Here is an 18,715-nt window from a genome sequence, read left to right on the forward strand (position 1 = left end):
CTCGAAAATCATCCAATTTTTCTGAAATTGTAATCATTTGTCTATCTGTGCATGTACATTACATCTGCCGATTTCCGTCCCATTCACATAATTCCTTCGTGGTGTGTCGGTTTTTATCCAAGTTAGAACAAACGTATTTGAAATGTAAACTTTTCCATTAAGGCCCATGTAATTGAACTCAAATCTCATCCCAGGCCTACCTTAACGAGAAATACAATACTAATTCAGCATGTTGCAATTTACTGTACACTCTTATCTGTTAAAGTAGATATTCCACGTAGTCGTTCCCACATTTGGAAGCAGTACCGCACTCCGCTGTGTAGGGTTTACGAACTTCTTTGCAACACAGCCGAGTCATCTCGTAAATATTCACAAGACTGTACAATTCACTGCTCCAGATCAGCGAGAGTTCTGTACATTTCTCTTTTGAGAACACACAGAAAAGTCCAGAGGATTGGGGTAAGACGATCTTGGAGGTTAATGTACAGGCTCTGTTCGACTAATGCATCTTGGACCGTATTGGCGTGATAGGTGTCGTCTTACCAGCAACAAAATGTACCTCTGCTCCATTGTGCACGTACCACATTACCCAATACTGGGCAAGATGGGGAAGGCCGTGGTTGGAAACTGAGCCCAAATAGATAGGCCCTTAATAGAAAATTTACATTTCAAATACATTTAAACAAGCTTTCATAATATTTTATATATTCGCTATTATCTCGCAAACGCCTCGTTTGCGGGCTACTGGAACGTTTTGCGTCTGCTGTTGTATACCTTTACACGCATACATTTCTCTATAAGTTGTGATCCACGCTGTATGTATAGCAACAAAACTTTTATTATAATTGCTGTATCTACAGTGTGTCTTAGTTGATCACACACAGTGCACTGATACGACGACCAAAACAATGATCCAGCAACCACCACAGTGCCACCTGGTGGACGTACATGGTCGACATGGTGTGTATACCACTTTTATGTCAGTTGGTAGCTGGAGGTGAATCTGAATATGAACCTGAACACTTGTAGTAGGCACCAAATAGCTATATATTTGTACATAATCCTTTTATATCTGTCACACCGATGTGTAGTGATCTTTATGGTAGTGGGAAGTGCAGATGCAATGTGAAGTGACTTGCAGCACTGATGGATAATACACCAAGGTGACAAAAGTAATGGGATACCTCCTAATATCGTGTCGGACCTTCTTTAACTCGGCGCAGTGCAGCAACTCGACGTGGCATGGACTCAACAAGTCAGTGGAAGGCCTCTGCAGAAATACTGACCCACTTGTCTCTATAACCGTCCATAATTATGAAAGTGGTGAAAATGCAGGATTTTGTGCACGTACTGGCCCCACAATGATGCCCCATAAATGTTCGATGGAATTCACGTTGAGCCATCTGAATGGGTCAAATCATTTGCTCGAATTGTCCAGAACGTTTTGAAACGAACTGCGAAACTCTGGCGCTTGGTGACAGCACATTGTCAGCCACAAAAAATGCCACCGTTGTTTGGAAACATGAAATCCATGAATGGCTGAAAATGACCTCCAGGTAGGCAAAGATAATCATTTCCAGTCATTGCCGATTCAGCTGGACCAGATCCAGTCCATTCCATGTAAACACAGCTCATGGCATAATGGAGTCATCACCAGCTTGCGCAGTGCCTTGTTGACAACTTAGGTCCATGGCATTGTACGGTCTGTGCCACACTCGAACACGTACCACCAGCTCTTACCAACTTAAATTGAGGGTCATCTGTCCAGGCCACTGTTTTTCAGTCGTCTACAGTTCAACAATATGATTACGAACCCATGGGCCCTATTCTGTATCGTTCATACCGAACGGTGCAGTACGTTAGCCTCAGTAGTGACGTCATTTTCGGTCCTTTATCTGAAGTTCCTATTCAGTAAGATTCTGAGACATGTTACCCATCGGTCCGAGAAGTTTTAGATTTAGGTATGGCCCTCTCGTTCGGTTCGGTGTGGTTTATTTACACCTAGAATTTGCTGTTTTGAAAATATTGAGCGGCTTTAGCTTTGGATTTAGTGATTGTGTTACTGAAGAATCACCATGACACGTCTGGGAGGAAAGTGAGTTCATAATAGACTGTTTTTCTTTGTTACAAATATGGTTGTAATGTTGTTACTGTGAATGATTATACCATAACAAAAACAGTTTCGATCAATATTCTCACAAAATACCTGTTATTTTTACGTAATTAAGAGTTTGAAAAAATCATAAAATTTCAAAAGGTCGGCTCTGCATATGTATATCACATGAGCGTTAGCTGAAATAACCAATTGACTTCGTTACCTGAAATTACTACTGACTTGGCGCACTTTTTTCCGTAAATGGTTTACGGTACTTACTAATTATCGAAACGCTTTTAAAGCTTTTAAGTAACAAATTTCATGCATTTACGGCGTACGCCCGCATCATTCGACAACGAAGTCAGCCTGCATCTCTCTTGAGTGGAATTACGTAGAATAAAGAGCTGGAGGTGTTTGAGTTGAAGTAGCTAAGTTGGTTCGCCGGGACGGCATCTTAGTGTGTTCGGTCAGAGGGCTCTGTAATTAAAAAAATTAAATAAATAATAAATAAAAAAGTGAGTGAATAAATCATCGACGTACTTCAACTGGTATCTTGGGACGTCCACCCCGAACAAATGCAAAGCACAGTAACGAACGAAATTAGATCTTTAAAAAATAATAATAATAATTTGCTAAGGCAACGAACTGCCGTGTCGAAGGTGGTTGGTTCGCATACCGCTCGGTACGAAAATATTGTTTTCCTCTTCGTATTTGTAGCACATTCTGAGACTTCGTTAATCGTCAAAGTTAAGCATTTTTCTGAAATATTGGTTGTTATTTGCACGCACGCTTTCTCAGTTAACGAGTACCTTCCATTTCGTGACTTCCACATGTTTAAGAAATAAAAGACGACATTACTGTGCGTGAAACAAATGACGGTGACATTTATACTTTTTCTTATCACAAATAATTCATCAATTTCTTCTGAATACGTAGCGATTTCCGAGATAGAGGTTAAGATATTCATTGTCGCTGCCATGTTTGGCAGTGAATTTCTGTACTATGTTACTGTGTGCCGTATGTCTGCAGGGTATATGTGTCCTGTGGTGGTAAATGTTTCACACTAGCAATGGGTGTAGGTTAATAGGACCTAAGTTGCAGTTTTGTGTCCTTTAACTGGTTTTGGCACTCGTGCAGTAACCTCTGAAGGGATGAACTTTCCCTTTTGTAGCCTAATGTGATGTTTTCTTTCCCGGTGTCGATCTACAGTTTATTTATTGTCTGGAGGAGCATAGAATTTGTAGTCTGCTTACTGAAGAAAAGTAGTATCCTTGTGTTGTGCTGTAACTGGGGTTGTGGTTGTCCAATAAAAACCCTGATTATGACGTTATTTGATCTGTAGAGTAATACATTTTACCATAAATCCAAGCACAAATGGACGTGGCATAGAAAATCGGCCCCAATTCAAGGCATCATTCATGTCAACATATAGGAATGTCCATGTGAAGTTTTGGCTGTTGCCAAGGTACATGTTGTGTGTGATGGTTCCATAAGTTGTAATTATCAATGTGTTTGCTGTCCTGAGTATAGCTGCAGTACTGGGGGGGGGGGGGGGCGTAAACTGGTATTTGTAACCATGCTTATTTTGTATCCTGAATCTATCAAAAGGTGCTGTCTAATGTGATTATAATGTACTTAGAGCCGGAATTTGTTGCTGACAGGTGAGTGAGGCAAACTTGTTTGTTTACTGGATGTGGTGTCTGCCAAAGTTTGGTAATGCCACAGCCTCTGACACCTAGTGAAGGTTGCAAGAGGTGTTTCAGTGCTGGAAAGGTGGGGTGGTGCTGAATGGGAGTGGGATCAGCACCACCAAATGATCTTTTGAGCACTGTCCTTATCCTGTGGTGCAAGTCGCATCATGCCGTCTGTTGTTGTCAGCTGCTCGTTGTGTGGAGCGATCATCTGGATTTGATGACACACTGTGGTGGCATCAGTCATCATCATTGGGTAAGTCCGACAGCTTATGGTCTTGGGCTGTTGTGTAGAGGGAATGATGGCTGCCACTACTCTAAGTGAGACATGTCATGTAACATTGTATGAGGTCAGTACTGCTCAGTAGTGTCCTAATGGATAGAAGGGCAAGACAAGTGCATCTGCTCCATGCTTGTCACTGGGCAATCTTGTAAGGCCATTCAGTAGCCATCTGCCACATTGGCATGCAACATCATTGCTGCCCAAAATATGTAGTGGTGATGGCTGCTGGGTAGTGAGGGTATGCATTATGCAAAGCGTGTAGGCGGATTGCCAACTGTAATTTATGTTCCAGAGGAAGTCCTTCATTACATGTTAACACAGCTTAGATGCTGTGTGGCAATTTGCTTGACCATATGGCCCACAGAAAATGTCGGGCATTAATGACAGATCCACCATGGTTCATAAAAGGCACCAAATTGTGATAGTCATTCATTAACCTGTTCTGAGAGAGTAACTTGAAGCATTTCTTGTTGAGGAATCTTGCACAGTCTTTGAAACAAAGGTGTTTTGCTTCCATGACTTGTTGAAGTTAGGTGGAGATAGTATGTCACTGATTGTGGTAATGTATTCACCTAAATGACACAATAAAGTTGAGTACTTTGATGTGTCATCAAACATTTTATGCCAGTGAACCAAACCAGGTATGGGGTTGATCCACTAATAATAGCAGTTTTGGAGGCATACATGGCACTGTGGAAGTGCTATATGGAAGTTGTCTGCAGGGCACTGACTGATTAGACCCAAGGGTACTGGTGTGCAGAACTGCACTGATCATCTATGATGTGGCAGAGATCAGAAATGTACTACATGGCTCCTCTCGCTATCCAATAACAGATTCATTGCCTGAAAACCTAGCCCAGTAGGAGGTAGGTTGATCAGGCCTGTTGCATGGTGAGGTGAATGATATCACATTTGACGCTGGTGAAAGTTTTGTGTGCACATGTGGGGGAGTAGAAAAATTAATTTTCAATCACTTTTGGATTTGGTAGCTTGTACATCATTTGTCGCACTGTGTAATCCATGATGAGCACTATTGAGCTCAATGAAAGATCTTAAAAGCCTCCAATGGTTACTGGTATCCGTTATCCTCATGTCAGTTTGCATGTCCATTAAATATGTGGAGAATGTACTGGGTCTGGGATCACAAGTGAGGACAGCCAGTGGTGGGTGAGTAATGTACAGACACTTTGACTAACAATTCCACACTTTACTCACTATTATACCCTGGGTAGGTACAGAGCATATTACCATGGGACACATAACTCAACAAACAAGCAGAAACTGCCAGAATAAAGATCATGATTTAAAGTTACAGATAAAATTTTAAGCTTGCTACAACTGATGTGTTGGGTGATGTTGATCCTGATGATCAATGGCACCACAAGGTGTTCACAGTATCTTATTCTAATATTTATGTTTGTCTTTCACAAGTATGTTGAATGACAGTCACTGAAAGTTAACTGACAACATTTTATTTTACTGAATTTCTTTGAAGTTGTGTAGACTATCTGTAGTCTTGGTTTCCAACGTTACCAGAAAATATCTTGAGTATAATACGTAAGACTACGTTTCTTTCATCATCTCATACATTCATAAAAGCTGCCTGGTTAGTCTATTAACTGATGAAAGAGTATACAGAACTCATCACATTCTTTTTGTGACAGATACAGCTCCTTCATGGGCATTTGGCATCTTTTTAGCAAAAGCTGCAGTGCAATATTTTGTGTCTATACACAGAGGTGTCATGTTATCCATCCCACACAAGAAAGTTAAAAACAGATTCAAATATAATAAGCTGTGTCTTATCTGAAACATTTAATGTATCATTCACTCAAGGAACTTTTCCAATAACCAGAAATAAACCCTTCTATAACAAAAGTGATCTGATCTGTTTCACTAATGACATAATTTTCTAAAACTTTTGAGAAGGTGGTGTATTTTAGACTTGTGTCCCAACTGAGCAACTATAATATCCTCTCTAAATCACAATTTTTAATTAAGAAGAGTTTCTCTACTAAAACGTCATTTACATGCTAACTTACTAAATTATTTAAACTAAATAGGGCCGGTTGGTATTTTCTATAGCTTGTATAAGGCATTTGACTGTTTGAACCATAATACCCTCCTACATACACTGAGGTTTTATGAAACTGATGGTGCAGCCAATGAATGGATATCATATCTAACCAAAAGAATGTGTCACAAAGCTGGTGTCATGAAGACACTAGATTTTTTACAGATAGCACTGGAGGATACGCCTTATCACTCTCCAAATAGTAGTGTGACTTCTGTAGAACTGCCTTCATTATACAGATATAAACCCAATAAAATCCCCATTTTGTCCTGAAATGACTGAGCAGCAGAAGCAGTTGTGCCTGGTTGCCCACTACAGGGTTAATCGTCTAGACAACCCATGGCTTCAAACTTTGTGATCATTTTCTTCACAGCGACACTTGTCACAGGGCATTTGCCCATTCAAATACCCTTCTTATGGTGACAGGATCATAAAGCTGCAGCAGTGGATTCTCCATTCTGATAGTAAAGTTTCACTAACAGTGCCTTCTGTGGTAAAGTTGACATGCGAGGACTACATTTGTATCTGAATGCCTCTCTCACTACAGCTTATTTTATATATGACTCTTGCAGTGTCACTGACATTTTGCTGTCTAGCACCATCTGTTGGCCAGTTTATGCACTCAATTTAGCTTCAGTAAAATCCCTTGTCACTTCAGGCATGTGTGTTAAGTTTTGTCTCTCTGCCTACATTATCCCATGAATTACTGCATTTTCAAATGTTAATGGACATTTGGGTCATCCTGTACTATGACTTCTCCATTCAATCCAAATTACTATAAACTGCAGGGTTCTCTAGAGTTTGTTTTTCTTTTAAATAACACAACAACTCTCTGTTCTTTAGTATTGTAAACTGAGTAGCCAAGTCCAAGGAAGAATTGTCCCTGGTGAAAAATGTGCCATTTATGCCAAGTTAAGCAACTTTGAATATGGGATGCTAATTGGTACATGGGTTATAGCATGAAACATATTACACAAGAATTCAAATTCCAAAGGCTAAGAGTGGCTGGGGTGAGTACTCATTACTGGATGGTTGTTCTCATATGCATAAACTGCTGCACCAGACAACAAATTTTCAGATGTTGACTGTGTCAGGCAGAGTTTTATTTGAAATGTGAATCAACAGATTTCTTGAGGCTGACACTGGCACAGTGACAGAGACTCACATAAGGGTCGCAGTTTATCATTTTACAAATGGGATTGCCATCTGTGTACATAATTTGATAATCACCAAGGGAACAAAATTAGCTAACAGAGAAATATCATGAAATGAAGTTTCTTTCAAAAACAAAAACAGCCTATGCAAAAAAGTTACTGCCCTGAAGAAAGTACAACTGTGAATGTTTGATGAATGGACATTGTTTCATCTCTGCAGAGCCATACAGTGTGATCAAATGTCTACTGTTGAGTCAGATTGTCTCTGATGTGGGTGCAGAGTGCAGGAACCCATCTTCCAGGACTTTACACCTGCACAACACAGGCCATTGACCAACTATTGTCACAGGGCTCCTCCATGACTTTTGGGAACTTGCTGTGTGTGAGAACATATTTTTATGCACATCACATTTTCTGTTTTGTCACTTTTCCTTTCCATTTTGAAGTTTCCTTTTTTCCTATCTTTTTGATCCTCTGGGGACCCCTGGTCCTCACTGACTCTAAGGCATCATTTTAGTATCCACATCCTAGTTACATGCCTTCTTTACATCCAGTTTCATAAACATAAGACATTGTCAGTAAATCATTAAGAATAGTTTCAGGTAGGCTATTTTAGAAGTCTTAGACTAACAAAAGCAAGGAGAAAAATGTAATGTATATTCAGTGTTGAACACAGAAATGTAAAACCATTTGTATGTGTATCCAAGTAAATGAAAATTAATTTAGCACATAAATAAAAAAGAAATACAAAATTTTTTAAGTATTGTAATAAAGTGTGAGTACTGTACCAGTGTACGGCTATGTAGTTTGACTGCAAGATTGTGCAAAGCTCGTCAACATCAAGGTGAAGGAAATTACGTGAGCTGACAAGAGTCAGGAAGAAATTCATGATTCGAGGAACCATTAACTCAGTGATAGCCTGCATACCGAAGTGACGAGCTTTCAAGAACATGCGGAATGCTGATTCTTCTGAGAAGAGCTCTTCACAGTCAATGAAAGTCCAGCATTGTTCTTCTAGTTCTTCAGACATTTAAAAAAAAATGTTAGAAATGAGTCATAATATTAACAAAACTAACACAATCTTTGATAACTATTACCACATTTTGTTACATGTAAATCATGCACCATGTACATTATCCCTTATGTTTCTCTAATGTTGAACTTTAAATGACAGGAAATTTAGCAATTTAGTAGTTCCAACCTATTCAGATTTCTTAAGACTTTATTCATGTAATATGAATAAACATATGACTAAACACCTTACTACTTTAAATATTCAACAACTGTGCAAAATTTGAAATATGTGAACAAACTCACTTCTCAGAAACATTATTTATTATATAAAAATTGATCAGAGCTAATGCCTGCTTAGCAAGCTTTGAAAGTCTTTAATCATGTAATATAAAAACTGACATCACTGAACATTCTAAACTATAAGCACTCAATAATTTAAGGAAAAGTGCATTTTAGTCTGAGCTGCTGGAAATACTGCTCATAAGTGTGTGCTTGCTTGCTTGCATGAATGAATGTGTGTGTTCCCTTTTCTGAAGAAGGCTTTGGCCAAAAGCTAATGTGTATATGTCTTTTCATTGTGCCTATCTGTGACTCAGCATGTCATCTTTAAGGTGAATGACAATCTATCATTTCCTTACACAGTTGATACTCCAGTGTGGAGCTTCCACTGTTTTAAGCATTCAACAGTTGACCAAAATCAGAAAAACAACAAACTGACTTCACACAAAAACTATCCATTCCAAAATCTTGTTGGCAGTACCATCATGATGCATTCTGCACATAGTACTTGATGTCATCAAGTTAATGATTTAATTGTTCCAGTGACTATGATAATGACATACCATAGTTAATTTTATGTTTTTTTGTATGAGTGTGTGATAGTGAATTTCAGTCACTGATATTCTTCTTAGCCCTTGAATGGAAAAGGGGAATGCATCACTGCTGATTTTAGCAGGCTTTGTTTTTGCAAAACTGTTATGGAAACACTCAGGTTTGCCACAGTGGTAACACTGGTTCCCATTAGATCAGTGTTGTTAGACTGTGCTAGTTGTTGGACAGCTGATTGTCTGGGTCTTCTGAGCACTGCTGGCAAGCAGTGTGCACTTAGCCCTTGTGAGACTAATTGAGTAGCTACTTGATTGAGATGCAGTACCTCTGGTCACAAAAACTGACAACAGCTGAGGATGACATGGCAGTCAGTCCTTCCGAGGACTGTTCACACAGAGTTTAGAATTATGGGAACAAAATACTACATTTTCATGTCAATTGCTTTCTGTTTTTTGAATTTACCACTGTTTTTGAGATTTTTCCCTACTCTATTGGAACTAATGGAGGCCTTACCTATTGCCTTGTAAGATGAACCTTTTTGTGGCTTACCTTTGATGCCAAGGAATTGTGCTGCCTTAAATACTTCAAGGATATTCTCTTTCGTAAGTAGACGATGACTTTCTGGATCTGGATAAATCATCCACTTATAAATAGTGGCAAAAGCCTTTGTTGTAACATGATCCTCAAACAGAAAAAAATTATGCATATTGAACATTACATAATTAGATTTATATTAAAAATAAAAATACAATTGTGCAAATGTATGGGAATCTGAAGAACAAGAGACACTACTGTAAATCCTTGCTGGAAAATAAATATCAGTAACCATTAAAATTATTTTAACTGACATTCAAATACGAAAGTATATTTATTTCTCCCAGAAATATTTGAAATGTTTGCAGTACTTAAATTTAATAATCTAGTGGAGCAAATAAGAATGCTTATGTCTTTTATGTGGAGGAGTATGTGAGGAATAATTTGTTACCATACTTGTAGAGGGAGATCAAAGCAAGAATATCTGGCTGATAATATTTTTGTTTGAAAATGGTTTCTCAAAGGTATGTTGAGATGTAACAATGAATTTCAGAGAACATGATATGCTGTTTTCTCTATCCTTCCAACAGACAAAGGATGGTCACGACCTCCAGCATTTTATTAGTAGTTCAGTGGTCAGTATTGACATATATACTGTGCGGAAATTTGTTTTTTTACTGTGCATATGACATGAGTGAGGCTGAACTCAGTGCTTCTGCAAGACAATGGGCAGCCAGCCAACGTCTCCTCACAAACGTATGCTGTTTAACCTGGGAGATTCACTGTGGACCCCAAAGCCTTGCATCATGACAATCCCACTGACATCACAGAGAAAAAAAAGAAGATATAGCTAATGGAGGAGATATTGATGAAACCGTATGAAGGAAGACTATATTATCTGATTCTGAGTTGGGTGTAATATGGAATGAATGACTATAATGTTGGTGCAATATATGTGTGTTCAAGAACAAAATGCAATGAGTTCATGAAGCAGTAGGTGAAATTTTTAGATTACTTTTCAGCTGGTACAAGCAGAGCAGCTTCAAAGAAAGTACACAAAACCACAGGACTAAAAAGGAACAAGAGCCTTCATCCATTATTATAAACAGTAACCAACAAAGATCTTATATTAATGCAGACAGCTTGTTTTGTTTACTGTGGTCTTCATATATCTCAACATACTCTCTCAAAACAATATATTTCACAGAACAATTTTGACCATATCTATGAATTGATAAAAAGAAGCAGTAGATTTTAATTTCAATTAATCATCAACTTTTCTTTCAGTATTTTAAAATCAATACTTTGAGGTTTAGTTAGAATGTCAGCAAGTTGTTCTTGAGTTTGATAGTATTGAATGTTGAACCAGCCATGATTCAGTTCATGACTGAGAAAATGATATTTCACATCAATGTGCTTAATTCTTCATGACGTTAGACCAGATTTGATCATTGGTATTGCACTTTGGTTATCCATACAAAGTGTTATTTTCATGTTTTTATTCAGCTATTCTTCCATGAAACTTTTCAAAACTTTGATCTCTTGATAACATTGAGCTGCACCTTTCTATTCTGTTTCAGCAGTAGACAGTGCAAAACACACTGTTTCTCGCAGCAACAAATGACTGGAGCATTATTGTTCAGAAATATATAAACTGTACTATATTTTCTTCTAGAGTTTCTTACTTCTAGAGTTTCTCTTCTTTCCTATTCTGGCTCTTCTCTTCTAACTTTTTCTGGTTCTTCTCTTCTTTCTATAGGTGCTTTTCTTCTTTCTTTTGGTTCTTTTCTTCTTTCTTCTCCTTCGAAAATTTGATTTTCTACAGTTAGATTCAATCCTTCTTCTTTAGTTTCCTCTTTTTTGTTTTCATATTGATGAGTAATCTAAACATCTATTACTTCAGAAAACTTTACTGTCATAGACAATTTTATAATGACGTTTTGTTACACTATCTATACAAAGTTGTTCTGCACACAATCTTAAAAATAATAATAAGAATGGAAGCTGTTAGTTCATAATTGAATTAATGGATAATAAGGATAGCAGAAATTTGTTTATAATTGAATTTCTAGATCACATACATCACTGTTTATAAATTCATCAACAGTATAGAAAGTTTTTTTCTTTCAATAAGGATTCTTTGATATCGTATTTAATTTCCTCATCCTACTTGGTGATTTTTTAAAAAGATACCTTCCTGTGTGCAGAAAGATTTTTAAAATTTTTCTATGTCTAGTCCAGGGAATCCTACAGGAACATCTCTTTCACTTCTTTCACTCAGTTTTTTTAAAAATAGCAAAGTCATTTTCTGAACACCATAGATCAAAAAATACTCAATCTGAAAAAATTTGTTCTTCTGCCACACAAATTTGAGCTATAATAACATCAACAGCTATAGCAGACAGCTGTTCATGAGACAAACTGCAGCCAAAACAGGATAACACCAAATTTTGTTTTCAATTTTTTCATCAAACAACACAACCCTTAATTTGTTCATGACAGTAAGATTTATTTTCTCTGCCTTACCATTCAATTGGAGAGATTCTTCAATATTGCAGTCAATCAATGTATCTCTCTTTTTATAGCAGCATTCCTTGAAGTCAGCACTTCTGTACCCTCTTCCTCTGTCACACCTCAATTTTTTTGTCTGCAGATTGAAATCAGTTCCACTTTCACTTACATATTCCTTGATGTGATCTTCTGTTTCATCTTTTGTGTGAAGAAAGCACATTTTCAAGAAATATGTATAATCATCAAGACATACTGAAAAATATTCTTCTTTGGTGTACATTGGTGGACTTACCTTACCACATAAAGCTGTATCAGTGTGGACAACAAGGCATGTCCTCTTTCAACACAATTTAGTCCCCACCATCACACAGTTCTGGTATTTTCTTCAGGTAAATGAAATTAAGATGTCCTGGCTTTTTGTGCCATTGATTGGTTTTCTTCTTTTTTTGTCAGTGGTGCTTCTTTTTTGCAGTAACTTCTGGTGTCAATGATGCACAGTCCATTTCCTGATGTGTTGCCTTCCAAAATAGCATTTCCATCTTTCACTTTTTTCTTGTCAAATATTGCCACTCCCCTTTCTACAGTAAAGCAAATACTGAAAATAAATTTCTTGCTAATTCAAGGCAATGGGACAAATCTGTCAACAATACCTGTAGTGATTCAACTTCATCAGGATGAGAACACATGAATCTTTATTTGCAAGTCTTGATTCCAGCATCTTTGCAACTCTGCGCATCTGACAATTTTCTTTCCATGTGATATGTGCTCATTACTTCCACTGTCTACAACAAGGTTGGTGTTACAGCAAGAACAAATATGATTCATGGAACATAGTACTTCCTGTAGCAACACATGAGATACAGGTTGTGCATTGTACTGGACAAATTGACTGCATAACAGTAATACAGCATAAAGGACAGGCAGAGCACCCATTGCTGATCTCTTAAATAATGCTGTTTCTTTGGCAGCTCACAGTATGGAAGCACACACCCTGGAATTGCATGCATCATGATGAAGGTACATCACTCTTCCCTTTAGGGATTGAGAAAACCACATACAAACATGTTGTTGTTGTGGTCTTCAGTCCTGAGACTGGTTTGATGCAGCTCTCCATGCTACTCTATCCTGTGCAAGCTTCTTCATCTCCCAGAACCCACTGCAACCTACATCCTTCTGAATCTGCTTAGTGTAGTCATCTCTTGGTCTCCCTCTACGATTTTTACCCTCCACGCTGTCCTCCAATACTAAATTGGTGATCCCTTGATGCCTTAGAACATGTCCTACCAACCGATCCCTTCTTCTGGTCAAGTTGTGCCACAAACTTCTCTTCTCCCCAATCCTATTCAATACCTCCTCATTAGTTATGTGATCTACCCATCTAATCTTCAGCATTCTTCTGTAGCACCACATTTCGAAAGCTTTTATTCTCTTCTTGTCCAAACTATTTATCGTCCATGTTTCACTTCCATACATGGCTACACTCCATACAAATACTTTCAGAAATGACTTCCTGACCCTTAAATCTAGACTCGATGTTAACAAATTTCTCTTCTTCAGAAACGCTTTCCTTGCCATTGTCAGTCTACATTTTATATCCTCTCTACTTCGACCATCATCAGTTATTTTGCTCCCCAAATAGCAAAACTCCTTTACTACTTTAAGTGTCTCAATTCCTAATCTAATTCCCTCGGCATCGCCCGACTTCATTCGACTACATTCCATTATCCTCGTTTTGCTCTTGTTGATGTTCATCCTATATCCTACTTTCAAGACACTATCCATTCCGTTCAACTGCTCTTCCAAGTCCTTTGCTGTCTCTGACAGAATTACAATGTCATCGGCGAACCTCAAAGTTTTTATTTCTTGTCCATGGATTTTAATACCCACTCCAAACTTTTCTTTTGTTTCCTTTACTGCTTGCTCAATATACAGATTGAATAACATCGGGGAGAGACTGCAACCCTGTCTCACTCCCTTCCCAACCACTGCTTCCCTTGCATGTCCCTCGACTCTTATAACTGCCATCTGGTTTCTGTACAAATTGCAAATAGCCTGTCGCTCTCTATATTTTACCCCTGCCACCTTCAGAATTTGAAAGAGAGTATTCCAGTCAACATTGTCAAAAGCTTTCTCTAAGTCTACAAATGCTAGAAACGTAGGTTTGTCCTTCCTTAATCTAGCTTCTAAGATAAGTCGTAGGGTCAGTATTGCCTCACGTGTTCCAACATTTCTACGAAATCCAAACTGATCTTCCCCGAGGTCGGCTTCTACTAGTTTTTCCATTCGTCTGTAAAGAATTCACGTTAGTATTTTGCAGCTGTGACTTATTAAACTGATAGTTCGGTAATTTTCACATCTGTCAACTCCTGCTTTCTTTGGGATTGGAATTATTATATTCTTCTTGAAGTCTGAGGGTATTTCGCCTGTCTCATACATCTTGCTCACCAGATGGTAGAGTTTTGTCAGGAATGGCTCTCCCAAGGCCGTCAGTAGTTCCAATGGAATGTTGTCTACTCCGGGGGCCTTGTTTCGACTCAGGTCTTTCAGTGCTCTGTCAAACTCTTCACGTAGTATCATATCTCCCATTTCGTCTTCATCTACGTCCTCTTCCATTTCCATAATATTGTCCTCAAGTACATCGCCCTTGTATAGACCCTCTACATACTCCTTCCACCTTTCTGCTTTCCCTTCTTTGCTTAGAACTGGGTTTCCATCTGAGCTCTTGACGTTCATACAAGTGGTTCTCTTTTCTCTAAAGGTCTCTCTAATTTTCCTGTAGGCAGTATCTATCTTACCCCTAGTGAGATAAGCCTCTACGTCCTTACATTTGTCCTCTAGCCATCCCTGCTTAGCCATCTTGCACTTCCTGTCGATCTCATTTTTTAGACGTCTGTATTCCTTTTTGCCTGCTTCATTTACTGCATTTTTATATTTTCTTCTTTCATCAATTAAATTCAATATTTCTTCCATTACCCATGGATTTCTAGTAGCCCTCGTCTTTTTACCTACTTGATCCTCTGCTGCCTTCACTACTTCATCCCTCAAAGCTACCCATTCTTCTTCTACTGTATTTCTCTTCCCCATTCCTGTCAATTGCTCCCTTATGCTCTCCCTCAAACTCTGTACAACCTCTGGTTCTTTTAGTTTATCCAGGTCCCATCTCCTTAAATTCCCACCTTTTTGCAGTTTCTTCAGTTTTAATCTACACATACTTTTTTTTGTGTGATTGTATACATACAAACATACAATCATTAAAAAAAAACACTAGGAACAGGAAAATGTATGGTACAGGAAACAAATGCACTAATGTAGACAATATTAAACTCTATCATCATGATGAGCAGAACAATAAGTAGTTGGAGTTACTTTTCATACATTCAAGGACTTCCTACATGACTATAGTTCACTATATGTTGATCTACATGTAAACAGATTGGCTTGGTTGGCTACAGGGAGTTCACTATAAAAAGTGCTGTGCCATATATACTGTTTTCCTTACAAGGAGCACATGCTGAGTATTAAAACTAATGACTGCCTTGTGATGTGAGTGCAGTAACTTCTGCCCCTGTGCAGCATGTGTGTTTTGTTGCCATATAACTGCAGAGCGCAGCTGTCCTCAGAGTGGTGAGTGGTGGTGGTGGCAGGCTGAAGCACCAGTATAGACACTACTGACAGACAATGCTGTATTCAACCTCAGTAAACACTTTGTTGTGGCTTAGTGAAGCAGAACACACCTCAGTCTGTTTAGCCTGACTGATGCTGATGTACAAGTGGCAGCTTCCACCCTGGTGAGAGAATGTTGCACAGGCTGGCACAGGCCACAGTCCTGATGGTGGCATGCTATTCCTCATCAGTAATGATTTCTGGAACAGCCCCTCACTTCAACATGCATTCACTGCAGTGGTGGTGCGGAGACTGCTGTGTGTGTGATTTGACTCACTGCTCTCTGCCAGGAATCAGATGGTGGCCAGTGGATTGATGGTGCTGTGGCACTACATCCTGGTGGTGGTGTGAGGGGGGTTGGGAGGGGTTGTTGTAACTCAGTGCTTGTTGGAGCAGCAGGTGTAGTCAAGACAGAAGGTTGACAGTGACAGTCTCAAAATCAATGGTTGCTGCTAGTGACTCCCAGTATTCTCACTGTTCAGCATGACTCTGGCATCATGATGGTGTTGCTGGTTTTTGATGGCTGCTTTGTTTAACTGTAGCCTGGCACCTAGTCACATTGCCTGTAACAGGAGACTTTCCCTGATGTGGGGACATTGACACACCCAGTATGGTTATTACCACTACAGAGTGCAGGTTTCAGCTGAGTGTGACTAACTTCGTCTCACTATCCCCTTATCTTAAAGTTTATTCTGACCTACACACTGCAGCTACCAGCCCGCTTGTGCTGATGCAATACTTCATGGTGGCTTGCTCATTACTGATTATTAATTTTGCTAAAAGACTGGATAGCAACACGGTGTTGTTCCCTCCCCTCCCTTCATGAAGACCCTATTCCTCCAGTCTTACTTTGGCCAGGTTGTCCACTGAAATTACTTTCACCCTTAATCTGAAAAACAAGTACATACTACTAGCATTCTTAACTACTATAAAAGCACTACATTAATCTTTAAACTCCACAAACTTCTTTCTCATCTCTTTCTCACACTGCTTAATGTCACTTGATCCCACAACATTTCTCAAGGGTCTCCTGCCCTTATCACTAACTTAAATATCATGAAAAATATTTCACTGTTATGCCATGCTTATGTACAAAAAACTTCTAACTCTCCATTCCACACTTTCAAATTAAAAACAACACTCTTTCTTTTCTCAATCAGTTATTCTTAACATATCAGCTTCAACAAAACATGGTCTGCCGTCATTAAGCTCTTAAACTTGGCACCTTATCTGTCTGATAAGAACGTTTAGAAGTTTGTCATTTGCAACAACTGTTGTCCTTAAGCTTCCCTAGGCAACATACTCCAAACTCTATTTTTAGTAGAAAATCACAAATAAGGCTACCACAAACAACTTTTCTATAGGAGTACCACTTATTCCTTATATTGTAGGACCCATTAAAAACCAAATTCTTCTCAGAAAGCTTAGTTTTCTGGTACTCCTGCTCAACTGAAACAACTTCCTGGTGTGTGGTGGCACTATACCAAACAAATTACTCCTTAATGTGTTTCTAGATGGTTTAATTGGTTTGTCTTCTACAATAGTAGAACCTTGTGACAGCTCTCTACAATGGCAGCAGCTTTCTGCCAGTGAAGGTCAACTTTGACATGGTGATCAGTCTGAATCTTTACTTTCAGGTTCACTTCGTGCCCTTCACTCATTTCATACTCTTTACATATGTCACACTTTATGCATGCTGTAAACAGCTCTCTGCACATATCAGCTCATTGACTTGGGAGGCTGTGACCCAGTACTCACATACATGCTACATCCTGAACTTCTAGCATACATTTCTAAACCGATTTGGCCCAGTTGAGTTGATCACCCATTCTGTGAACCTGTCTGCTCTTCCTTCTCTTCTGTTCAGCCTGATTCTAAGGAAATACTAGGCAGATACTATTGCATTTAAATCACCCATGTCGCCATCCCCACACTTAATCACTTTGGTACAGCCCACACTCATTCTTGCTACCTTAGATTCCACAATTCCATTAGATATTGGAGATGATGCTTCTACATTACTCATCTTAATTTCAACAGTGTCATTATCCTGTGCCTCATGTAAATTCTTGGGAACTTGCATTATGACACCATTTACAGTTAATTCAGTTTACCAATGACTGACATATTCAGTCCTTAAGCTTCCCTAGGCAACATACTCCAAACTCTATTTTTAGTAGAAAATCACAAATAAGGCTACCACAAACAACTTTTCTATAGGAGTACCACTTATTCCTTATATTGTAGGACCCATTAAAAACCAAATTCTTCTCAGAAAGCTTAGTTTTCTGGTACTCCTGCTCAACTGAAACAACTTCCTGGTGTGTGGTGGCACTATACCAAACAAATTACTCCTTAATGTGTTTCTAGATGGTTTAATTGGTTTGTCTTCTACAATAGTAGAACCTTGTGACAGCTCTCTACAATGGCAGCAGCTTTCTGCCAGTGAAGGTCAACTTTGACATGGTGATCAGTCTGAATCTTTACTTTCAGGTTCACTTCGTGCCCTTCACTCATTTCATACTCTTTACATATGTCACACTTTATGCATGCTGTAAACAGCTCTCTGCACATATCAGCTCATTGACTTGGGAGGCTGTGACCCAGTACTCACATACATGCTACATCCTGAACTTCTAGCATACATTTCTAAACCGATTTGGCCCAGTTGAGTTGATCACCCATTCTGTGAACCTGTCTGCTCTTCCTTCTCTTCTGTTCAGCCTGATTCTAAGGAAATACTAGGCAGATACTATTGCATTTAAATCACCCATGTCGCCATCCCCACACTTAATCACTTTGGTACAGCCCACACTCATTCTTGCTACCTTAGATTCCACAATTCCATTAGATATTGGAGATGATGCT

At 38.8% G+C, this 18,715-nt stretch overlaps 1 protein-coding gene across 1 annotated transcript in view; it reads right to left on the bottom strand.

Annotated features, from left to right (window-relative positions):
* Positions 1 to 18,715, bottom strand: part of LOC126280670 (uncharacterized) — a 283,317-nt gene that overhangs the window by 90,106 nt on the left and 174,496 nt on the right. Inside the window, exons 11-12 of the mRNA XM_049979787.1 lie at positions 9,689 to 9,821; positions 8,086 to 8,317 (exon numbers count right to left, since the gene is read on the bottom strand). Of these exons, the coding sequence (XP_049835744.1) occupies positions 8,086 to 8,317; positions 9,689 to 9,821 (365 nt within the window). The remainder of the gene's footprint in view (positions 1 to 8,085; positions 8,318 to 9,688; positions 9,822 to 18,715) is intronic.

The sequence above is a fragment of the Schistocerca gregaria genome, chromosome 1 (genome assembly GCF_023897955.1).
Source record: "Schistocerca gregaria isolate iqSchGreg1 chromosome 1, iqSchGreg1.2, whole genome shotgun sequence".
Classification (NCBI taxonomy): Eukaryota; Metazoa; Arthropoda; class Insecta; order Orthoptera; family Acrididae; genus Schistocerca; species Schistocerca gregaria.